Below are 25,034 nucleotides of genomic sequence, written 5' to 3'. Positions count from 1 at the left end.
CATTTGGAAATGTCAGCAGGTAAGACGGCACAGGAAAACCCAAGTCATGTTAGTGGGCCATGGCAATGCCACCATTCTGAGTGTGGCCTTTTGCTACAGGGTTGCAAGATATTATGGCCAGGGGAAACTGGGCTATGAATGTACAGGATGGAGGTCTGTGTTAAATCTTAATGCTACAGTGATCTTGATGGAAATGCATGTGTGCGCTCATGTGTGTATATATGTGTATGTGTTTATATGTGTGTGTTCTGTATGTGAGTAAATATATATGTATGTGTTGTGTGTGTATGTGTGTGAGAGAGTTTGTGTGTGAGACTATTGTGTGGTGTGTGTGTATGTGTGTGTAGAATGTCTGTGTGTGGTATGTGTGTGAGAGTGTGTATATGTATGTGTAGTGTGTGAATGTTTCTATGTGTGTGTGAGAGAAGGTATGTATATGGTGTGTGAGTGTGTGTGTGAGTGTGTGTGTGTGAGTGTGTGTGAGTGTGTGTGTGAGTGTGTGTGTGAGTGTGTGTGAGTGTGTGTGTGTGAGTGTGTGTGTGTGAGTGTGTGTGAGTGTGTGTGTGAGTGTGTGTGTGTGAGTGTGTGTGTGTGTGTGTGTGTGTGTGCTGGCCAGTGAGCTCCAGAACTAGTCTTAGTTCCACCTCCTCAGCGATGGGCTGACAAGCATGTGCCACCATGCCCTCCTTTCCATGTGGTTTCTGGGATTAAACCCAGGTTCTTGTGACGTCATTGACGGAGCCGGCTCCCCAGACCTTGAGGCAGGGTGCAGTGGGAGAAAATGAGGACTGGTACAGGGGTGGGTGGACTCGCCAGTTTTAAACACCAGCTAAGTCCTCAGGGAACAGAGTCCTTACAGGTCCTGGGAAGCCACACCATGAGCCCACTGTAGCCTCCGATCTGCAGAGGGAAGGCATTCTGGCTAGCCACTTGGTGTCGTCTAGAATTATGGGGCGATCCCTGGAAGCCACACCTGGGCATGGGGTAAGTCCCAGGAGTGAGAGAGGACAAGCTGTCTCTTTAGATGGCATTGTCTTAGGCTATGTGTTTTTGTGGTTGTTGTTAAGACAAGGTCTTACTGTGTAGTACTGAAACTCACTATGTCGACGAGGCTGGCCCCGACCTCAGAGATCTGCCTGCTTCTGTCTCTTGAATGCTGGCAAAAGCATGTACTGCCATGAGGGTTGGGTTGTGCTCCAAACCAGAAGAGAAGCACGACCCACCAGACCTCCCTCTCTCCAAAGTGCGTGGCTCACAGTCAAGGGCCATGGACTGGACAGGGCCAGATGGAGGACACTGTCTGGTTTTCTCTTTCTTTTTCAATCTCTTCTGAAACAGGATCTCGCTTTGTTGACTAGTCTCAGGCTCCATATGTAGACCAGGCTAGCCTCAAATTTGCGTCAATCCCCTTGCCTCATCTTCCCGATAGCTAGATTTCCAAGCATGAGCCACCACACTTGGCTCATTGTCCACTTCTTCATCCCCTTGAGGCTGTGTGAATGCCCATGCCAATAGCTCCCGGCTCCCCGGGAACAGCAAGCCGCTGGCGTAGCAGGGATGGATTTTAATTTTATTTTAACAAAATAGCTGTCTCCACTGGAAGAGGCGTCAAGCGTGAAAGAAGGGCCCATCTGGAGTGGAATCACATTGAACAGACCTCCGTGCTGTCATTGATTTTCTAGGAAGAAAAAAATCGCCTCTGGCTACTAAACGGAATTAGTAGTCACTGATGACCAATTATTTTAGCCCGCTGTGAACGGAGCGCTGCACCGAATCCAGTTTGTCAGACCCGAATCTCCTTCTTAAACACCTTTCAACAAATGTGTACCTAAAGTCCCTCAGAAGGCGTCTTCACTTTCCCGGCTCCCGCCAAGTTCTGGGCTTGGCAAAGTTTTAATGAGCATCGCGGATGAAGATGAGTTTCTATGAGAGGGCCCCTCTGATCCACAGAGCTCTGGCACGGAGGCGGCGGGCAAATCAGAGCTGTCAGTCCTCATTTGTGCCCACCCTGCACCACACTGCATCCATGTCAACCTAACGTTTGCAAATGATCCCCTCCATCTCCCTTGTGTGCTCACCCCGAGCCTTCATTGGAGATCAAGCCTTGGTCTGGGGTAGCAATCGCACAGCTTTGAAGACGGATTTGATGGGGCGAAGCTCAACTTTCTCAAGGCGCACCTACAGCCAGAGCTGATTTTCGCTTCATTTAGTCCCCACTTTTTGCACCATTAGACTTAATTGTGACATGGTGTGGCTAAGAGTAGAGCATCGGGGCCTGAAGGGACTTCTCTGAAGGTTGCTTCCAGGTTAGAGCCAAGGATTTGTCAGAACTCTTAGCAGTGGCTCAGCCACCTCACCGGACGCTGTGTGAGCACTCGTGGGCCAGTCTCTAGCTGACCTTAGAAGCAGGGGAAGCATCGGGGCCCAGGGCAGGCGCCCCAGTGTGGATTAGTAGATCTCTAAGCCTCGATATCCAGAGACAATAGAGCGCACTTTCATTCCCCCAAAGCCCCAGCATCTCCTTGCAGGCAGTCACTTCCCCTTGCTGGGGGGTACCCAGATTCCACCAGGCTCCCCAAACTCTCACGTGGACCTGACTCAGCTCTTCCTGACCCTCCCAGACCTGTGTACACCACTCCCTCCTTCCCCTGCCTCTTCTCTCTCTCTGAACTCAGAAGAGCTTCAAATATCTGGACAACTGGGCAGACCCTGCCATCCCCAGGGCTGTCTTGCCCTCCTCCCACTGCCACCCCTGAAGCCTCAGCCCCTGAGCTTGGGACCCCCAACGCGCAGAATCGAACAGCCCACCCAGATGGCTTTGGGGCATGTTTTTCAAGATCTAATATGAATGGCTGAGAGCCACAGGTGTCGGGGATCCCCTCCCCCCACTCCCGCTGACTAATGCTCAGGAGGGCATGGCCAGCCTCCAGGGGTAGAGAGACCCTGGTCTGCTGTCATGAGGATTTCACAGGGGAGACATCAATACTTGTCCTGAGTCCTTGCACCTTCTCTAAGACTGTCACGGCCATCCCTGTTCAGGGATTGTCTGCAGGCTTCCCTGAGAACAGGGTCGCTTCTCCCGCAACCCCTTCCTGGGCCTCCAGAGATACTCAGTGTTTATCTGAGAATGTCATTGGATGAAGAGTTATCTGAACCTACACATGGCTGTCTGCAGCCTGCACATCTGGAGAACAGTTACAAACAAACACACATGCACACATGCACACATGCCTCACACACTGATTGAGAGGCTGAGCGTGAAAGAAGGCTGACCTGGATTGCAGAAGGCTCTGGGGTCAGTCCCCAGCCATGTCTGGTGCATGCCTGCAATCCCAGCACTTGGGAAGTAGAGGCAGAAGGATCAGAAGTTCAAGGCCCTCCTTGGCTACGCAGTGAGTCTGAGGCCAGCCTGGGCTACACGAGTCCCTCACGTTTTAAGTAAGCTTAGGATTTTGTGTTGGGCCCAACTCATAGCTATCTTGGGCTGCAAACTGGGTACTCTTGGACAGAGCACAACTCCAGCTCCCAGCCTGGAGATTTGCAGAGAATGACCTGGGAAAGCTGCTTAGAACAGGGTGGAAAAGGCAGACACTGTCCCCACCATTGGGAGTGGTGTCGACCCACCCTGTGCAGAGGACAGGCCGTGGTGACAGCCTGGGGGCTAGGGGTGCCAGACAAGGGCAAGAAGACTCCTGGGAGGAGGAAGCAGAGGACATTCAGGGAGCCATTGGGGATTAGGAAGACAGGGGTCAGCTGATAGGTGGCCAGAGGCGCCTTAGAAATGCAGCCATGCATACTGAGGACAGCAGGAAGCCACAGGTGTCAGCTGGGGACACTTGGGAATCTCCCCTAAAACCTCAGCTCCTGGGTGGGGTGGGTGGGGGACCAGGAGACATAGAAACAACGCTGTGAAAGTCTGGGGTGTCCTGTGAAAGGAGCCCGACTCGCACCTGGCCTCCAGGAGTAGCTGGTTGGCCAGGCTGGTTCACCCTTAACTACTGCCCTTGGTGAATGCTGATTGGCATTTGCTGGGCTGTGGCGTCTGTAGCTGGAGAGCTGGGAGTTCAAGCTTCGCTGCTTGTCTGTGCTGTGTAACCCTGGGCAAGCTGTTTGACCTCTCTGGACGTCAGCTGCCCCAGTACCACCCTTTCCTGTGCACATTTAGTGAGGATAAATAATTAAGCTTTTCTGTGTGAACCCCTCTGGCTCCTCAAAAGAGAGGTGCGCAGGAAGGGCAGCTGTAATTGTTACCACAGGGGCCTCAGCCTGTGGCAAAATCATTCATGTTGCAGTTAGAAAGCGCTACAATAAAAAGCTGAACTTACAAAACAAAAAAAAAACAAAACTCCCCCACACAAAACAAGCAAAGAAACAAGTGTACTGTAACATAGCAACAATGATGCCTGTGGAAGGAAATGGGGTAACTGGTTCCTAACAAGGCCTCCTAGAAAGGTCACGAACCAGGGGTGGGGGTGCAGAGCACAGGGCTCCATGGGTGGAGCTTGCCTAGCAGGCAGAACGTTCTAGTTTGATTCCCCAGCTTTGCACAAACCCATGGTGCCTCATTCCTTTACAGGCATGCCCACTACCTAAGAGATGGAGGCCAGAGGACCAGAAATCAAAGTCATCCCTAGCTATAGGATGTGTGTGAGGAAAGTCTGCGTACATGAGACTCCATCTGAAAATCCTAAATGAATCAATAGTCCTTACCTAGCTCTAAATCACAAAAGTTTTCTCCTGTGCACTCTACAGCGTCTGTTTTATGTTTAAACTGAGCTCCACTTGAGCGCTCTCTCTCTCTCTCTCTCTCTCTCTCTCTCTCTCTCTCTCTCTCTCTCTCTGTCTGTCTCTCTGTCTGTTTCTCTCTCTCTCTTTTTTTTTCAAGACAGGGTTTCTCCGTAGCTTTGGAGCCTGTCCTGGAGCTAGCTCTTGTAGACCAGGCTTGCCTCAAACTCACAGAGATCACCCGCCTCTGCCTCCTGAGTGCTGGGATTAAAGGCGTGCGCCACCTAGCGCTTTCTCTTTTGATGTGTGGGACTTAAGTGGAGGAACTTGGGCTTGCTTGGTAGTTGTTCTGTCTAAGATGCTCAGTGTCTGGCACCAGTTCACCCGTGAGAAGGCCAGCATCCTTCCTCAAGGCCAATTCCACCAGTTTAATCTGGTAACTGACTGTGACACACACGTTGCCTGTTTGTACTGAGCAAACTAAGGAAAGTGTATCTGTCGAAAATTTGCCCAAGATTTCTTTTCCCATCTGCCTTCCATTCTTCCTGCCCCCACATTGTGTGTGTGTGTGTGTGTGTGTGTGTGTGTGTGTCCGTGCAGGTACATGTGTGCATGTGTGTGTGTGTGTTAACCTCAGTTGTCCACCACATCTTCTGAGACAGGGTCTCTCAAGTGACCTGGAACTTGCTGATTCAGCTAGGCTGGCGGCCATCAGCCTCAAACCTGTCTCCACCTCCTTAGAGCTGGGATTTAACTCGGGTCATTATTACCAATAGAGCTACCCCCCACATATCTATCCAGGGTGGAGTCTTGTCAGCTCACGGCAGGCACAGAATTGTTGCTGCCGTCTGGGGCTGGCTGACACTCTGGTTGAAGTCCACCGGGGCCAGAAGAGGGATAAGCCGGCTTATGCTCAGGTGGAAGGACACCTAGCCAGGGCTGTTTAGGGCAGAGTAGCTGGGAACCACGATTGAGGCCTACATGCAAAGGAGAGACGATATGGGGGTGCTCATGTACCCGCGTGTCCTGGCAAGAGGAAGAACTCCAGCCAGGAGGGCTGGAAGTCTAGAGAAGTGCAGGGTAGAGTAGATGCCAGCAGCTGAAGAGGGAGCTGAGCCTAGTGGACCACGGCTGCGAGTCCAGGCTTAGCTCGGAAACCGGGGACCACGCAGAAGCGATAACATCCAATTTATGGCCTGAGTTTTCTCCACACCAGGCCAGCCTCTGCACCTGTTTATCCACGTTAATGAGCCAGAACGGAAACTAGCCAGCTTGTGGGTGGCCATGGAGGACCTAGGCCAGGGCTGCCTGCCATAACTCACGGCCTCACAGGTTCCCCTTGGCTCAGCCCCCACCGCCTCTACCCAGGGCTGGCCAGAGCAGGACGCTGAGTCGGTCAGCCAGACTGGGGGAGGGCTGAAGAGCTGGTAGGAAGTGATGGATACGGTGGGGCTGTTCGCTGGGAGCAGCCTCTTGGGGTAGATATTTCCAGATTACGCACACGGTGTCGTTAGAAAGCACAGTCATAAATTAGGCCGCTCAGAGGCGTGGGGCGTGTAATAATTAAGTAATAAAAGTCGCCACAGGGGTACAGGAGGCAGGAACAAAGAGCCACGGTCTGCCTATGCGAATCAAAGCCTTGGGCCACTTCTTCAACAGAACGCAGTTTAGCCAGCTTCCCAGGTCCTCTGGTGCCCTCATGACGGGGTGCAGTAGGCTGGGGAAGTGGGTGGATACTTAGGGTCCAGGCTAACTATCCGGTGGTCTCTGTGGCCACCCTGTCATTGAAGCGGCCCGTCAAGGATCGCAGCTCACCAGTGCCAGGGCGGCAGCAGAGACTGAGAACTGGGACTGGTGGCAGCTGGGACTCAGTGCCAGCCAATTACACCAACTGGGAATGCGGGCCTGTGTGGGCAGAACTTGCACAGTTTCACAGCAATCTAAAAAGTGGTTTTGAAGCGTCGGCTGTCCTGTTTGCATGTGGGGAGGTGTGCATGTGTGTACAGGCATGTGGAGGTCAGAGGTCAACTGTGGGTGTCCTTTCTCAGAGGTCTACCTTGGTTTTTCTGAGACCAGGGTCTCTTCACTGACCTAGTGCTGGTCAAGCAGACTAGGCTGTCTGACCAGGGAGCCCCAGGGACCTGCTGGTCTCCCTTTCCCCCACCCCGCAATGCTAGGATCACCAATGCACAGCAGCACATTGGCTATTTCCAGAGATTGTGGGGATTGGATTCAGGACCCCATGATCACACAGCAAGCAAGCACTTCACAAGCTGAGTGTCAACATCTGTATCTCTAAGCAGTGACAATGATTTCAGACTTTGGGGGCTACCACACAGACCAGATCCAACAAATCCAGGGGCGGAGGTTTGCAGCCCCTGGACCTTCTGGGTAGACATGGGGGTTTGATTCTCCTTGTCTATATCACCTCAGATTTGAGCAGCTTCCGACACTCTGGCTGCTTTGCAAAATGATCAGAACGTCCCAATGAGTGTCTGTTTGCAGCTCAGAGGCAACTGCCATATCGTCCTGTGGTGTGGGACAATCCTGTATTCTGCCAATTATGTTTAAATAAACACTGATTGGCCAGTAGCCAGGCAGGAAGTATAGGCAGGAAAACCAGGCAGGAAGTAGAGGCGGGACAATGAGAACAGAAGAAGAGGAAAGCCCATTCCTTCCCAGTCCTGTCCCAACCACAGAAGAAGGAAGATGTGATTACCCCACTGAAAAAGGTACCTAGCCATGTAGCTAGCATATATAAGAATAATGGGTTAATATAAGTTATAAAAGTTAATAAGAAGCCTGAGCTAATGGACCAATCAGTTTATCATTAATATAGACCTCTGTGTGATTTCTTTGGGACTTAACGATTGCAGGAACCGGGTAGAACAAGGACTGGGTGAGTCAGAAAACCTCAGACAACAGTCCTGAGCCCACTAGGGTATGAGTCTCAGGAGTGAGAGAACCCCTAAATTACTGTCTATAGTGTTCTTGGCTCTGACTTTAACTCAGGCCCAGATGCTGTTCCCAGGGCATTTCCCAGAGCATCCTGGGGCTTCCTTCACAAGTTGCTACAAAGAGAGGCAAAGGGGGTTAAGGAAGAAGATGGGAGGGGGTAAACAACCCGAGCTCAGGTTCTCACAGCTCTGGTTCCCTAGCCCAGATGGACACTTTGAGGCCATGACTCTGTTTACCACAGTGGTAAAACAGTAGCAAGAAGGGCTGGCCGCTCTGAACTGAAGCTGAAGCAACCACCTGCCAGGCATTTTCTGTTAGCTTTGTCGCCGTTTTTTTAGCCACCACTAATGAGAATCACCCCACTTCTACTGATTGTTCTAATTGATTATGACTATATATTTAAATTTTTACATATGTGTATGGGTATTTCACCTGCATGTACCAAGTCACTGCCTGGTGCCCTTGAGAGGCAGAAGAGGACATCCAACCTGGAGCTGAGGTTTACAAATAGTTGTGAGTGGCCATGCAGGTGCTGGGAACAGAACCTGGGTCCTCTACACCCAGTGCTCTAAATGGCTGAGCCATCTTTCCAATCCTATTATCACGTATCTTTAGAGCCAGGGTCTCAGTGTCTAGCCCAGGGAGTTCATTGCACACAACTTGATTATTTTAAAATAAATTTTAAAAATTAACCCTCGGAGGGTAGGGAGTTGAGATAGGTTTCATGTAACCATGCTGGCTTTAAAACCACACAGCTGAAGGTGACCTTGAACTTGATTCTTCTGCCTCCACCTCCTGAGTGCTGGGGTTATGGGAATATGCAGTTTTATTTTCTGCCACTTTGACAGAGTGGGATGGCTTCCTGTCCGGTCACCGTAGGCAGTGGTTTGCTTCCTGGCTAAGGTGGTGCAGCAACAGGCCTGCCTCCTGAGCAGGAACTATACTTGAGATCAGAGTCCTCCTTTGTACATGGCCACTGTCCATTGTACACTTTTTAAAAGTTTATTTACATTTTGTTTTTGTTTTTCGAGACAGGGTTTCTCTGTGTAGCTTTGGAGCCTGTCCTGGAACTCACTATGTAGACCAGGCTGGCCTCGAACTCAGAGATTCACCTGCCTCTGCCTCCTGAATGCTGGGATTCAATTATTTTCAATTTTCTTTAGTAATAGAAATTCAAGAGCTTAGTCCAATTTTCAGGTCCCACCTCTTAAACAATCTTCATTCTGTTAAATGTCCTTATTTTTTTTTTAAGGAGCTGGTACCTTACTATAAAGAAAGAAACCACAAATCCAGATCTGAAGTACTCAGTCATTATAGCCAGTAACCCTGCTTGTTTTCTGCTGAAAATGGCAGCCTTCCCTGGCCTTCCTTTGCAAGGAGACCATGGAGGTGGTGAACCTCCGAATACTCTGGGCCGACATGGGGCTGCGGGAAGCTCTGGGAGGGAGCAGAGATAGAAGGCAAAGGAATGGCCGCACCACAGTCGCCTTTCTTTAGGACCTTGCTATACAGAGTACCTGCATGCTCTATCTTGAAAGCTGTTTAGAGCGCAGCCCCAATCTGGAATTGGTTTCCCACACCCTCTGGAAGGACTTAACTTTGAGCCTTGTGTGTGGCTCAGCTGACCTCACTTGGAGTGCTACCCCACACTGCTCTGGGACCAGCCTCTCCTCTTCGCCGCTGAGATGACAAAAGATGGTACCTGCGGACGGTACCTGCAGAGCACTCAATACTGGCTCAGTGTGTTGTCTGAGGTTTCTGTCCTGCCCAGTTTCCACAGTCATTAAATCCCAAAGACATCACACAGAGGTCTACATTAGTTATAAACTGATTGGCCCATTAGCTCAGACTTCTTATTAACTCTTATAACTTTTATTAGCCCATTATTCTTGTCTATGTTAGCCACGTGGCTCGGTACCTTATTCAGCAAGGCAGTCACATCTTGCTTCTTCTGTGGCTGGGTCATGACTGCCGAGCAAGCTTTCCTCTTCCCAGCATCCTCCTGTTCTCATTGACTCACCTCTACTTCCTGTCTGGTTGTCCTGCCTATACTTCCTGCCTGGCTACTGGCCAATCAGCGTTTATTTAAAATATAACTGACAGAATACAGACCATTCATTGTCCCACACCATCAGTGTTCCAAGCTGCAAGCAGTGAAACCATCTAGTCCTGTTTCCGAAAGTGATGGGTCTTAGTGCAAAGCTGAGGTTACTTTCACCAGGCCAGCGGGACTGATGAATGTGGAGCCAAAGTCTCCAGCACAGGGATAGAATTTGAATGAGAAGAGACCCCAAGAATGGGGAGCGTATTGCCATCCACCTTGGCAGCATCCTTGCTGAGATGGATCAGAAAAATCAGACAACAAAGCCAGGAATGAGGATCCTGAGCATTCCCCAGGGAAGTCGGGCACTGAGGCTAGACTACCTGCTTGGCAGGGGTTTTCTGCAAGACTAGCCTCAGCAGACTGAGGACAGATCCCAGGGTGGGCGAGGCATTGCAGAAAGGGTCCAGGGAACCTATGAGCCTATGAACCCTAACCAACATCAGCCCAAGGCCAGAATCTTTGTCCCATGCAGGTAACACATGGAGGCTCCCCATATTTGCAGAGCATGGGATCTGTATCTTTGGGGTTTCTGGGTGCTACAGGAAGCCTTTTCTGGCCTTGGGGAGGGTGATGTGATCTGCAGTTGGCGATGGTGGGGCCTTGTGCCCCATGGAGAGAGAGGTGTCTTGCAGCACCTGCACCACCTGGAACCATATCGGGCAGGGGTCTGGGGATTAAAACACACAGAGACATGGGTTACTCTTTAAACAAGAATTCCAGTTTTATTGTGTTCCAGGGCAGCTTATGTGGGGCTCTCCTTGACTAATGGCCATGCCCTAGCTCTCTGGATTTTCCACTGCAAGCCCACCAGAAACTACTTTCTTGTTATCAGGAACTTATGAGGGTTTCGTGCTCAGAGCAGCTGCAAGCATAGGAAAACAAGTTGATTACTTCGGCAGGCAAGAGGTCACAGAAAGTTCAGGGTCTGAGGGTCTGCAGCCCTAACAGTATCTGTTCTGTATGTGGGTGTCCTGGTCATCCCCAGGCCTCACACTCTATGTAACCTTCCTCCCACAGGCCATCCACACCCTTCTTTGACCTGTTACAACATCGGTACCAGCAGCTCTGGGTACAGGAGCAGAAGGCCACTCAGCAAGCCATCAAACTGGAGAAGAAACAGAAGGTAGCCCTGCCTTCACTTCTGAGGGGCTGAAGCTGGCCTAGGGGGTGGAGGGAAGCCGAGTCAGCATCAGTGGATGTGGGTGGGGCAGGAGCCTGGGGTCCAGTCACATCCTGCTGCAGTGAAATTCAGATCTGAACCCATCTCAGTGATGGTCTGCTCCTGCTTGGACCTAATTCTGGATGTGAAAGATGGCCGGACACCAGTCGGCAGGCCCTGTCACCTCCTAGCTGTGATTAGGACTGAGTCACAATGACTTTTACATGGAGATCTTTCTCTAAACCCGTCTGACTTCCTACAGAGGAAACTAGGGTCCAATTCCACCAGCCTAGACGTGTGCCCCACACTGGCTGGTATGACAGGGCAGAAAACCATTTCTACATGAGTGTGTTAAGGAGCATGTTTTCTTCAACAGGAGGAAAGGATGCCCAGGAGGCATCCTTATCCTACATCCTAGGCAGGGAAAGCTGTGTGGAGAAGCCAGGGTAGCTCAGAGCAATGGGATCCAGGGTCCCTATTGCACCCAAACTCCCCCAGTTGCTATTGTAATAAAGACCAGAGGCAAAGCTAAAGTTACTAGAGGTCAGGCAATGGTGACACACACCTTTAATCCCAGGATCTGGGAGACAGAGGCAGATGGATCTCTGTGAGTTCAAGGCCAGCCTGGGCTATACAAGATCAATGCAGAAACAAATCCCGGTGGTGGTGGCTCACACCTTTAATCCCAGTCCTAGGGACTCATGAGCCCTTAATCCCAGCACTAGAGGGAATATAAAATGGGAGGAGAGAGAGGCTTAGTCTGCTTACTCTATGGTCGCCCAGCTTGGTAGTGGCTTAGCTGCTTTGCTTTTCTGGTTTCAGGCAAGATTTATTAAAATACAAATAATATACCACTATAGATATGAGTTATTAGCAACAGACAGGAAGTCTCTGTGGCGACTTTTTTTTTTTTAACCAGAAAACACTCCCTGCTTTTCTTTATTCTGCCTCACACATTTAAAGGCACCCGAAGGCTCTCTGCCTTTAAAATAGTCCAAACTTCAGCCTTGGGGGGAGTTCACGGTGCCTCCTCAGCTGATCCAAACCTGTGCCTGCCAAGTCAGTCTGCGCTTTTTAGATTTCCCTGGAAGGAGAGCACCAGGCAGGTATGGTGTCACATGCCCTTCGTGCCAGCGCCTGGGTGGTGGAGGCAGAAGCATCAGGAGTTCAAGGCCAGCCTCTCCTGTCACAGCAAGTCTGAGGCCAGCCTGGGCCGTGGGAGAGAGCCTGCCTGAGAGCAGAACAGACAAAACATGCAGATCTCAGATGCCGCAACGATGGCAGCCTGCAGCACTGAGCCTTGCTCTCTTCTTGGAGGGCCGGCAAGTGCCCCACATCCTGTACTCGGGTCCGAGAACTCCAGCATGTTGGCATCTCACTCTAGGATCTTAGTTTGTTTCATGGACACACTGAGGTTCTGAGAAATTACTCAGCAGAGGCTGGGGAGACGACGGCTCAGTTGGTGCAGTCCTTGCCAGGAAAGCATCAGGACCTGAGTTTGGATTCCCAGCACTCACGTTAAAAGCCGGGTACCCAGTGCTGACAGGTTTGGGGATGACCAGAATCCCTGGACTTTAATTGGGAAGCTCTAGGTTCAGTGAAAAACTCTCTCAAAAATATAAGGTGAAGAGAGATTGAAGAAGACTCCAGACAACAGCCTCTGACATCCACAGGTGTGGATGGGCACCCCCACACACGTGCACACACGTGAGAAGAGAGAGAGAGATGAAATGACTCTCCAGCAGCTCTGGCCAGATGTGTCTGCCAAAGTGCAGGCTCGTCTTGAAGTTGGGGCCCTTGTTTGCTGACTTCTTGAACACCAGATTAGCAAAATGGTTCTATGACCCTACTGGGGTTCAGGGGAGCCTTTCCAGGAAGGGATCTGTAGTCTTAGGATGGGTGTCCCCCAGTGGCCTGGTGCTCACCAGAAAGCCCAGCACTGAAATGTTTTTAAAGCGGCCCGTGGTCAGTCTGTTAATACCTCAAGAGTCAACCCGCTGTGTGTCAGTGCAGTTTCAGAGGGAGCATTGCTGCCCCAAGCTGCTTCCGAGCTCCCCGGGGGGAGTGTCACATTTTAATCCGCAGCTGGTAACCATGGCATAGCCCCTCTGCCCCTCCCGCTAAAGCACACCCCTGCTGAACCAGCCTCAGGGAGGAAAGTATCTTCCCTTCCATCCATCCTGGGTTCATAGCTGGGGCCTGTGTGATAAAAGAGATGAACAGGGGGTCTGGAGAAATGACTCAGGTGCTAAGAAAAAATACTGCTTTTCCAGAGGACCTGAGTTCAGTTTCCAGACCCCATGTCTGATGGCTTACAGTGACGTGCTACTCCAGCTCCAGAGGAATCAAGCACCTCTGGCGTTTGTAGGCAGCTGTACATATGTATACATGCCCCCAATTATATATATATATATATGTGTGTGTGTGTGTGTGTGTGTGTGTGTGTGTACATATATATACACATATAATAAAATATTTAAAATTTTTTAAATGAACAGGAAAAAAGCATATGGATTAAAAACTCCCTGACTCAAGAATCATTGCAAAGAAGGCCCAGAGAAACAGGCCTATGTATTTTCTCATTGGGTCTGAGGAGGTGGTGGGTTCCCCTGGGAAAGTGAAGTCAGCAGAATATTAGATGGTGACTCTGCTAGGTACATGTGTTCACATTCTCCTCTGTGCTCTGCATTTTCAGAGACAATGTGGTCCCTTCCTTCCGCAGGAAAGCAGATCTTCAGAGGTCTCAGTGGCCTGCAGCAGAAGGGCAAGCCTCCTTCCTGGGATGCGGGTCCCACCTCCAGGATAAAGGGCTGGAGGAACTCCTGGGGATGTCTGAGTTGTATGCGCTAGCAGACAGCAGGCACCCAGAAACTGGCAAGGCAGCCTCCGAATTCTCTTCTCGTTCATTGTGTGTGTGTACAGACATACATGTAGAGGCCAGATGTTAACACTGTCTTCCTCAATTGGTCTCACCTTGAGACAGTCTCTGACTAAACCTGGAACTCCCTGGTTCTAAACTCTCTGCCCAGCAAGCCCCACCATCTGCCTATCTGCCCTTCCCCAGAGACGAGGACACATACCACCACACCTAGCTTTTTATGTGAGGACCAGGGATCTGAACTCAGGTCCTCACACTTGCCTGGCAAGCGCTTTACCCACTGAACTCCCCAGCATCCTGCTCCAAGACTTTGTAGGAATTGTGTTGCCTTGCATATGCCTGTGAAGCTGCCAGGTTTGGTCAGTTTTCAAGGTCAAACTGCCCACAACCCAGAAGAAGCCTGGCTCTGCCATAAGCCAGCATGCTGCCGAGTGGACCCTGAATCCTAGACAGCAATGACCCCCAGTGAAGTTCTTGGTGACAACTGCCATCTAGTGAACCTTGGGCTAGCTACTCTGCCCTCAGCACCCATGAGCAGCTCCTACAAGAACCGTGCCTTGGCACACCTCTTCCAGTTAGGGAAATGGAGCGTTGGAAAGACCATGGGGCTGTCTGCTGCATTCTTTTTTTTTTTAAGTTTAAGTTCCATTTTATTTTTCCAAGGTGTTTTCTTCCATCTTTACATGGGCTTTGGTGGAGGATGTGGTGCATTAGGCCCAGCCTGGCTACCTGACTGCACAGCCTCTCTGCCTTGACTTAAAGTCTCAACCTTGTTCTAGCAGGTAGAGTGGATATCCAGCCTACGGCCTGGTAGTTGCTTGTAGACATATCACGTTAGCGCTACAGCTCGACCATATGAATTTGTGAAGACAAAGTCTGTTTCCCTTCCTCCAGTTCTCTGGTTGTCACAGATGCTTGCTTCCACCTAAGTCACTTTAAGCCATGCCCTAGGGTTCTACAGTCTTGGGATAACACAGTTGGGAAAGTTCTAGGAACAGGGAGAAGTCCATTTTACAACGTGGGCTCATATGCCGCAAATGGTGCCACAACATTTATAGAAACGTGTAGGATTCAGACGTAGGAAGATCTTCTGCTGAGGCCACCTTCCACTGTGTCCTGAAATACTGGAGGTAGAACATGTATCGCCCACGTCCTTGTTCTTTTTTTTTAATTTTTTAAAATTTATTTATGTATGAGTGCTCTGCATGCCAGAAGAGGCCATTAGATCCTATTATAGATGGTTGTGAGCCAGCATATGGTTGCTGGGAATTGAACTCAGGTTCTCTGGAAGAGCAGCCAATGCTCTTAACCGCTGAGCCATTTCTCCAGCCCCCTCCCCTCCATGTCCTTGTTCTAAGGGCTCTAGTTAACGCCTGGGTGATGGTGGCACACACCTTTAATCCCAGCACTTGGGAGGCAGAGGCAGGCAGATCTCTGTGAATTCCAGGCCAGCCTGGTCTACAGAGTTAGTCTGAGGCGAGCCAGAGCTACACAGAGAAACCCTGCCTTGAAAAACCAAAACAAAAGGCAAGTTGTGGTGGCGCACATCTTTAATCCCAGCACTTGGGAGGCAGAGGCAGGTGATCTCCGTGAATTCGAGGCCAGCCTGGTCTAGAGAATGAGTTCCAGAGTCCCAGGACAACTAGAGATACACAGAGAAACCATGTTTCAAACAAAACAAAACAAAAAAAGTTCTTGTTCTAAGGGCTCTAGTTGTGCTGGATTGAAACCCACTCTTGACTCCATTTAACCTTAATCGCCTCTCATGGGCTTTGTCTACACACAGTCACACAAGGGTTAAGAGTGCACCATGTGAGTTTGGAATGGACACAGCTCAGTTCTGGACAGACACCATGACCTGCATGACAGGCTATGGATCTGCTTGTCCCTCTTTGTGGGCATAGAATCAGGGCTCAGAAGGGATGGGCTCTCCCACCTTTGCAAGAGGAGCTCATGGCACTCACCCCCTCCCTCCTCCTGGGCCGGCCATCATATGGACTTGCTCTATGGGACAGAGACACCCTGTTGAGTCATACATTTCTTCACACAGATATGAGGGCTCTGTGTAAGTTAGTTTTAGGGCTAGAAGGTGTTTAAGAGAAACTCCCTCCTAGCTGCTCAAGGAAACCCCATTTGTTTTATAGTCAACCTGAAATCAAAGCAACTATGACCCGTACACAGGGGCATGGCTAGTGGGATGGGGCTGTGAAATGGCCTAGAAGAAAGATCAAAACCTGGAGGAAAGTGACCCTCTAGCCTGTCACCCAAGAATCCCAGCCACTGCCCCAAGCTCCTCAGTCATTGCCCTGGAGTGTTAGTTGTATTGTTGCTATGACATGCATGGCAAAGCCAACTTGAAGAGGGCAGGATTTCTTCCAGCTCACTGTTGAATATGCGTCTATTGTGGTGGAGAGCACACGAAGATGGAGGTGCATTGCACCAACCAGGAAGCAGGGAGAGATGGACGTCTTTGCTCAGCTCATTTCCTCTTTTTCCGTTGGTCCAGGACCCCAGGCTGTGCCATGGTAGTGCTCACGGTTCAGTGTGAGTCTTCCCTCCTCCACAGACATGCTCAGAGGGTTTGTTTCCATGGCAATACTAAAGTCTCAGGTAGCAGGGAGAGCATCTTACCACTGCTGTTCTGGCCTGCAGGTGTACCTGGGGAAGCTGTACGAGACACGGAGCAGTCAGTTGAGGAAGTACAAGCCACCCGTGAAGCTGGATGTTCTCTGGCACATGCCTCACTTCCAGAAGGTCAGTGGCCCTTTCCTTCACCTCTTCTGTACCAAAGCTGGGGCTTGCTGATGCTCTCTTGTGGGCTTCTGACCAACGATGCTCAGGACACAGGTACCACCTGACGTCTCTGAACTTTTCCTCCATCTAGGTTTGGAACCCACTTAGCTCATCAGAAATTCTATTTTTCTAATGTATGTTTAGTGTGTGACAAAGGATGGGGTAGTATGCATATGTGTGTGTGAGTGTGTGTGTGTATGAGTGTGTGTGTGTGTGTGAGTGCAGGTGTCTATGATGAGAACAACCCTGCATGTCACTCCTTAGCTCTCACCTGGAGCCAGGTGGATTCTCATGTTGGTTGTGCAGAAGGCTACGGGTCCACGGCTTCTGAGCATCCTCCTGTCTCCGCTTCCCCACCCCATCAGCCCTCAGCTAAGACTCTTGATAAGCACCCATGGGCAACCTGCTGATAGTGACCTGTTTTATAGACAAGAAACATGGAGAATGCTGGGAAGAGGCAGAGTCATGGGAGATCTCAGGTCATCTCAGCATGGGATGGCTGTCTTGGGTGGAAGCATCACTCTAGTGACTGGGTCCTAATGTATCTTACAAGGGAAAGATGTACCCAGATGGGAAACAAGTGTGTGTCCTCACTGCCAATCCCCCTGAATGATGGCAGGAAATGACCTTAGGTTCCCCCCAAAGGAGGGGTTGGGGCTAAGTGAAGATAATTCGCGATACAGGAGCCAGGCTGTGCTCTGGCCATAGAGCTGACCTTGTGTTCTTTCATTGCTGTGGTCCTGTAACACCCAGACAGAGACACATGCTCAGCAAGGGCGGTGGAGGGGGGAGTAGCATTGTACAGGCTGAGGGATGTGGCAGGGTTAAAAATGTTGGACTCAGGACAAGAGGCTGCATAGGCTGCGTGTCCCTAACCCAGGCAGAAGGAGTCTTTCTTGAAGGTCATGACGAACGTCCCTGGCCCCATCAAGACAGCTGCACAAGCAATATTCCCAGCCAGCCAGCCCGGCTGTGCCGCCTGAAACTGCACGTTAGACATTGAAGGGGCCGCTGCCTTTCTGAGCCTAATGCGCTTGAACAAGCTGCTGAGCTTCAGCAGGAAAGCTGCTTTGGCCCGCTGGATGTGGCCTCTCGTGTCCTGCCCAAGTGGCCTCCATCGACATATGTCAGTGACCATGTGCCCTGCTGCCCATCAGCCCAGGCCTCTGCTGAGCTCACAGTAAATGTCACCGAAAGAACATGACCGAACACTGATCAGGAGGTGGCGGGAGTCACGGCCACACTGCCTCTTCTTAGCACCTGTCAGCTAGGAGTCTCAACAGCAAAACCTCCCTCCAGTGTCTCCGTCTCTCTCGTTGCCCCCACACAGATCTCTCTACTTGCATTCAGTTATTCACAACCTTCTCCTGGGCCCCTCCTCTGCTTCATCTCCTCTGTGGCCTTTTTATTGTTATTATTATTATGCCGGTGACCAAGTGCATGTAGGCGTCTGGGTGACATTGCCAGAGGGGCACCAGGACCCCCAGGTCCCAAGGGCACAAGATGCCCTCCAGGTGGCCTCTATTTCACAGTAGCTGGCCCTGACAGGAGCTGGAGGGTAGAAATAATTCAGTGTTTCTGTTTGCAAGAGAGGGAGTTTGTCTCGGGGTCTGGGGAGCGCTGCTACTCATTAGGACTTCTGAGGTACTGTTAGGAGGAGCAGTGAGCCAGCAGTGACAACTCTTTCCGCTGGCAGGTGTCACGTGTGGCTAATGTGATATAGATAATGCCATTTTATCCTCAGAACAAACACCTCGACGGTGCCTTGCAGGTGAGTGGGTCCGAGGCACCTCCACACCCCCTGGAGCGGCTAGCCTGCATCCTTGGCTTGTGCCTTCATCGCCCATGCTGATAACACACTAAGTAGTTGAGACAGAAGGGCAGGGGAGAGCCCCACCCCTTTCCTCTGTGTCCTCCAAGGACACCCCTGGGATACCGCAAGTTGGTGCCCCAGCCACCCATCACGCAGGCCCTGGAACATAGCATATATGCCAGGTTCTTGAAGCAGGACTGTTCTGGTGCATTGCCCGCCCAGAGGAGACTCTTAAACCCCTGAGAGCTGTCGTTGTCGGACATAGGCCAATAGCAATATTGGCTGAGCCTGCAGCACACAGTGTTGGATGAACACAATTGTCGGTACCAGTGCACCAGGGTGGATGCTAAGGACAGAGCTACCTTAATCCAGGGGCTCTTGAGACTCCTTCTCTGTGGCAACCCCACCAGGTCCCCCCCTTATCACCAAGGGGTGCCTCAGGCCTCGCTGCTTCCCTTTGAAGAGCTTAGCAACTTGGCAGCCAGGTGATTAACTAGACAGACTTTCATCTTCCTTCATAACCTATAAGTCCACAAGAACTAAGCTTCAAGGCCCGAGTCTTGTTCCCAGAGCTAAGCAGGGTGCCTGACACAGAAGAGGTACTGAGTAATCCTTGGAATGAATGAATGGATGGATGGATGGGTGAATGAATGAATGAATCGATGGATGAATGAATGAATGAATGAGTAACCAGCCCAGAACGACCAAAGATCTTCAAAGCCTCCTACAGGCACAATGAAACCCTCCTACCCACACATTTGCCCGGCACTGCCACATCCCCGCTGCCAACGCAGGGTCTGTGCTCAGAAAGCCCGCCAGGGCCAGGTCAGGCTGCTATCGTTTCATGGCGCACAAAGCCCCAGGAGGGTCTTTGTCTGGGTCGCATGTCACTGCTGATCTGATGCCCCCACCCTGTCTCCATTATGATGGGAAAATGCACTTCCAAAAAAGTTGAACCTGTCACGGTGATGGATAACCTAGATGGACCCTCCCCGCTTATGAACAGATGTCGAGGCTGAACTCTGTCAGAAATAATTAAACACCTTTCACATAGAAAAGCAGCAGGCAGGGTGGGGCAGCCACCCCGCGGCTGGGTCACCGTGTCAGACGGGCTGCTTTCTGCTCCCTCTTGGCTAGCCACGAGGGAAGCTGGGAAAACCTCTGGACCACGGGGTGAGGCAGGGGCATACAGTGGGCCTGGCACTCGGGGCCTCTGGTGGCCTCCGCTTCTTTCAGGTCTCTGTGTCTCTGGTCTCTGGTCTCCTGCAATTGGCAGGAGGTAGCAGTGCCAGGGTGGAGGGCTACCCAGCAGCTGGTTTGGAACCTTCCAGCCGGGATGTTCATACTGTGAGGGCCCAGTTGAGAGGCTGGAAGTTTGGAGCCTCAATTTCCACATCCAAAAAGGAGTAGGCTCAAGCCTGGGAGGTCTGTTCAGGACTGACTCCATGGTTTTCTCTTTCCTGGCCAAGGAGCCGTGTGGGAGCCAGAGTGAGGATTCTTGGAGGTAAAAGACCGCAAACAATTAGGAGAATAGCTCAGCGTCTTCCTCAATTTCTTGTATGTGGGACATGAAGTCATCACCTCCCACCCTCAAGGCAAGAGCCACTGAGCTGACTCTCTCTGCTCCCAGTGTCCTGGGGACTCTTGTGCTGTCTACAGTGTGTTCTAGGGATAGCAAAGGAGGATGGAGACCACAGGCAGGGAGGTGAGAATGGCCTGGCTTGGTATCTGTGTGTGCGGGAGAGCCTCCAGTGTCAGGCAGTCACGTGGGGGTGGTCTCTTGCTCTGTCAAATGGCTTTGCCTGTCTGAGATTCACATTCTGTTCTGTAAAATACACTAAGGAAGTTCTTTGGCAGGACACATGCATGTGGAATCAAGCAGAGCTCCTGGCTCATGGTGAGCTGGCAATACATGCCCTGAGGAGGGAGGTGAATGCTCGTTCATTCACTCATTCATTCATGCATCTATTCATTTGTTCACCTACCCATCTGCTCACTCACTCACTCACTCACTCACTCACTCTCCTCCCGATTCATTTATTCATCCATCCATCCATCCATCCATCCATCCATCCATCCACAAGTTTTTGTTTCTTGAAAACCTCCATGCCAGGTCCTGTTCAGAATCTGAAGACATGGTAGTGAATGAGCCAGAATAGCTTTGGCCACCGCCACTGCTGTGGAATTACCAACCATTGAACTGGCACAAGATGGCTACGCAGACAAGTGGGGGGAAGTTTGGAGAGGTATTATCCCCACTTACCCAGTCTTCACTTAGCCAGCAGCCCCATATTTGGGAGGAGGCGACAATTCCTATAAATGACAACGGTATCACCCAAGCAGCTGTATACATATGTTCACCACGCCCTTCAAACACATGTACCTACGCCTCACATATCACACATACACACACACACACACACACACACACACACACACGCAACTACACCACACAACACACACACAAAGAAAAGGGGCACCCCAGCCCCATGTCTGGCCAGACACTTCATCCTACCCACTAGCCCTTGCCTGTGTGCAGGGCCAATCCCCACCAACATTACATAGTCTTTCAGTCACTAAAGTATGAACAAATTGACTATATTTTCATTTGACTTTTGGTTTCAGCCCCACTGCTTTAGAATAATGGCCCAAGCCACTAAGCTAAGAGTCTGATTTACAAGCTCCTGGGCTCTGGACGCTGGGATCAGCCTCCTCTCTCTGTGGAAGACTAACCATGCCTCAGGTCTCCTGGGTCTCTGGCTCCTTAGCGGGAGCTGGAGATGCAGGGGAGGAGATGCATCTGCAGCCAGCCAAGCAGGGCCACCCGGAGAAGCAGCCGATTAGGAGAGGCTGCTGAATGTAAGAAAGGGATTTTCTCTGCCACCTTTAAGCTCTCCTACAAATCATAGCTGGCTGCAAAGTTAACTCTCTGTTAAACCCCAAAGTGTCTCCCACCCAGTCCACCCTACTGCCTCCACCTCTTCAGAGAACTTAACACAAAGAGGGATCACTCCCTGCCACCAGATATCCAACCCGGACATCCCATTTTCCAGTCCCAAGCACGAAGGACAGAGCCAGGTCTGCAGCCCCTCCCTGAGTCTCACAATGGTATATTTTAAGGATCCTGTCACTCTCAAGTTGGAGTAAGAATCATCGATGTCACCTGGAAGGGCACCGAGTGCAGAAAGGGGACATTCACAAGAGGAATCAGGAGGATGGAGAGGATGGAGGATTGAAGCCTGGTGCAGCCGACCACCCTCCCTACAAACAGCTGTCTCGTTATAAACAGACCCCAGCAGAAGAGGTGCCTAGGAGGGGACAGGAGCAGGGACTTCATATAATCACACTTTCTGGGGTTTCCTGCTCAGGGGTGACATTGATGTTCACAAACAGGCGGATCTGGGACAGGAAAGGAAGACAGAGCTGGGCTGGGGCACAGGAGGCAGTGGTGGCCAGGTACCTGGGGCAGCAGAGATGTTTGGAGTGCCTGCCACGATGGTGCTGGAGAAAATGACACCAGGAGGGAGCTGAGGCTGGCATCCCACAGGCCCTGTCCTGGCGTCCCACAGAGCCTGTCCTGGCATCCCACAGGCCCTATCCTGGCGTCCCACAGAGCCCGTCCTGGCACCCCACAGACCCCGTCCTGGGATCCCACAGACCCTGTCCTGGCATCCCACAGACCCCGTCCTGGCACCCCACAGACCCCGTCCTGGCACCCCACAGACCCCGTCCTGGCACCCCACAGACCCTGTCCTGGGATCCCACAGGCCCTGTCCTGGCACCCCACAGACCCTGTCCTGGCATCCCACAGGCCCTGTCCTGCCACTTGAGAGTCTGGTCCCCTGAATCCTGCCAGCCCCTTGGGGATTTTCAGCTTAACCCAGAAGGTTCTTCTTTCCTAGTGAGTGTGAAAACATTTTATGTTGAAAACCAACCAGAAGCTGGGCATGGTGGTGCACACCTTTAATCCCAGCACTCAGGAGGCAGAGGCAGACAAATCTCTGTGAGTTCAAGGCCAGCCTGGTCTACAGAGTGAGTTCTAAGGCAGCTAGAACTATATGAGATCCTGTCTTAGAAAAAAAGAAAGAAAACTGACCAAAATACAGATAACTTATTTAACATTATTAATATGCATTTATGTTTCTTTTCTTTTTCCTTGAGACAGGGCCTCATGCATCCCAGGCTGGTGTCAAACTCACTGTATAGCCAAGGCAGGCCTCACGCACTTATTTTTAATTATATGTATGTCTGTGTGATTATGTATGTACACGTAAGTGCAGGTTCCTGCGGAGACTAAAGACATCAGATCTCTGTGGCTGGAGTTACAAGCAGGCGTGAGCCAGATGTGGGTACTGAGAACTTAATTTGGACTTTCTATAAGAGCGTTATGTGCTCTTAACCACTGAAGTGTCTCTGTGGCCCCGGGGCTTGAACTCTTGATCCTCCTGCCTCTACCTCGTGGCCCCACCATGCTTGGTTTGCAGTGCTGGAGCTTGAACCCAGGGCTTCATTTGTGCCAGGCAAGCTGAGCTTCCTGTTCAGCCCAGGTGCAAGTTTCTAGCCTCCAATCTTGTGCTGACTTTGGGGAAGAAAGAAGACCTTGAGTTTCTCAATGACCTCATTTGGCCATCGGCAAGGGAAAAAAAATCCTTCCCTGAGCTAAGGAGGACTCAGGGAGGAGCCTGTGATGCGGAGTGGAGTCTGCCCGTTCTGAAATGTCTTCCTCCACATCCCACTTGTCATCTCCTGTCAGCAAGCACCAAAGTGGTTGGTGAAATGGACTTTTAAGCTGCTTGACGCCCACGGTGGGTTCTAGCAGGTAACTAGTGTTCCGTGATTTAGGGTAAACCCGTGTTTAAGCCGGTGAGATGGACGCAGCTGTTACAAGAGCAAGCACACCTCCTCTAGCTTCTGATGGAGAAGACACATCTACAAGGAGGTCAAAGAGCATTCTGGGAGGAGAGGGCACACTATGGCCTCCTCCCTTGCTCTACTCAAGGCATCCTGGGAGGTGGTTTTTTAGAGCAATGAAACAATTGTGGGAAGTTTAGCCAAAGGCTTGAGGATGGAAGCAGAGTGGGGAAAAGTAAGTGAACATCAAGTTCCCAGATGCATGCAGTAGCAGCCATGTCCTTGACCCCACCTATACGAAGATCTTTCTAGGTACCAGCCTGGGTGCCTCTGGGAATGCTCCCATTCCATGGCACTCTCCCTGTAACCCAATGGCATGAAAGAGTCCCCTGCCTTGGTGATGGGGAACCCAAGGCCCACAGGCTTACAGCCACACACCCAAGTTAGAGCCAGCAAGGTGCCCAGCAGAGACTCTAGGGTCAGGCTCTGCAAGAGCTGATGAGGGCCAAGGGCCTGAAGCTGAGGTCAGGGGTCAGCGGTGCTAACTGCTGGGCCTGGGGAAGAGGAGAGGGAAAGGCAGTCAGCAGTAAGGCTTTGATGGGTGTCCAGAGGGTCGTGGCCAGCCCTGCTGTAGCTGATTTAAGCCCTTGCTGTAAACCTTACTTCCCACTGCCCTGAAAGCCATAGACTTTTGGAAAAAAAAAAAAAAACAACCCTCTGACATCTTTTAAATTGCAGTTTGGCCCCAAGGCTAAAGAGGAAAGAGGCCATCGATGCTAGACTCAGGATGCTTTCTTCCAAGTGGGAAGCAGACCAGCTGTGGTAAATGGTTGACTCTGCGGGCTGAGAAGACACAAGCCAGTTCTATAATCTAACTGGACCTCGTGACTGCCAACCTCACTGCAATGTGAGCACAGCCATCAGGAGGAGTGAGCGCACACAAAGCTTGGCTAGAGGACGGCCACACAGAAGCACAATCTCTGGCCTATGTTAGGCCTGGTCATCTCCTCCCATGGGTGCTCTCTAGCAGAGCTACACCTGGGCTCAAATCCCAGGGCCCAGTCCAGCAGATGTGGGGCAACCTCCAGACTTGTACTTTTGGCAAGCAGTTATTGAAGCACCCTGGGTCGAGGTCAGCGCCACTGCTCGGTAGTTTGAGCTATGCATTTACTAGGGTGAGTGGGTGAGTTTCCATAGTGTGCCCTCAAAGGGAACCAGGCCTGCTAGTGACTCTCAGGGCTGCTCTTACAGAGTAGGCCAGGCTGGGCAGCCTCAGCAGCACATGTGGCTCTCTGGCATTCAGACTGCTGCGCAGGCAGATTCCAACAAGCATGCCTTCTTACTGCGCCCAGCTATGAGAAATGTGGCTAGCGGGGGGCAGAGATGGGGGTCCTTAGATGGCCATCTGTGTCATCACTGGTGCTCCCGTTCATGACCTCATCAAACCCTAGCCTCCTCCCAGAGGCCCTGCCTCCAGTACCGTTCCACAGCACTTTTACTGTGACTTGAAGGGGCCCCTCAGTCCTTGGCAACTTCCTTCCCAAGTTCAGTGCAAATCTGTCTCCCTCTGCCTCCCACCTCCTGGTTATATTTCTGGCTTCTGAAGCCCCCTGGATCCCTGGCTCTCCCTTGAACATGACAGCTGTGCAGATTTCCCAAGGCACTTACTTTTTCCACAGCTGCCAGGTTCTTGACTGCTTTCAGGGGCAGAGCTCCGAGTGTGGAAGGAAGAGCCCCTCCTTGGAACGATAGG

The 25,034-nt window shown here is 51.3% G+C and overlaps 1 protein-coding gene across 1 annotated transcript in view; it reads left to right on the top strand.

Annotated features, from left to right (window-relative positions):
- The window catches only part of Cfap77 (cilia and flagella associated protein 77), a 123,587-nt gene that overhangs the window by 78,181 nt on the left and 20,372 nt on the right, over nt 1-25,034 (top strand). Inside the window, exons 4-5 of the mRNA XM_075984455.1 lie at nt 10,805-10,910; nt 16,477-16,578. Coding sequence (XP_075840570.1) covers nt 10,805-10,910; nt 16,477-16,578 — 208 coding nt within the window. The remainder of the gene's footprint in view (nt 1-10,804; nt 10,911-16,476; nt 16,579-25,034) is intronic.

The sequence above is a fragment of the Microtus pennsylvanicus genome, chromosome 9 (genome assembly GCF_037038515.1).
Source record: "Microtus pennsylvanicus isolate mMicPen1 chromosome 9, mMicPen1.hap1, whole genome shotgun sequence".
Taxonomy (NCBI): Eukaryota; Metazoa; Chordata; class Mammalia; order Rodentia; family Cricetidae; genus Microtus; species Microtus pennsylvanicus.
Note: the sequence above shows the minus strand (reverse complement) of the source record. Positions and strands in the feature narration are given on the sequence as shown.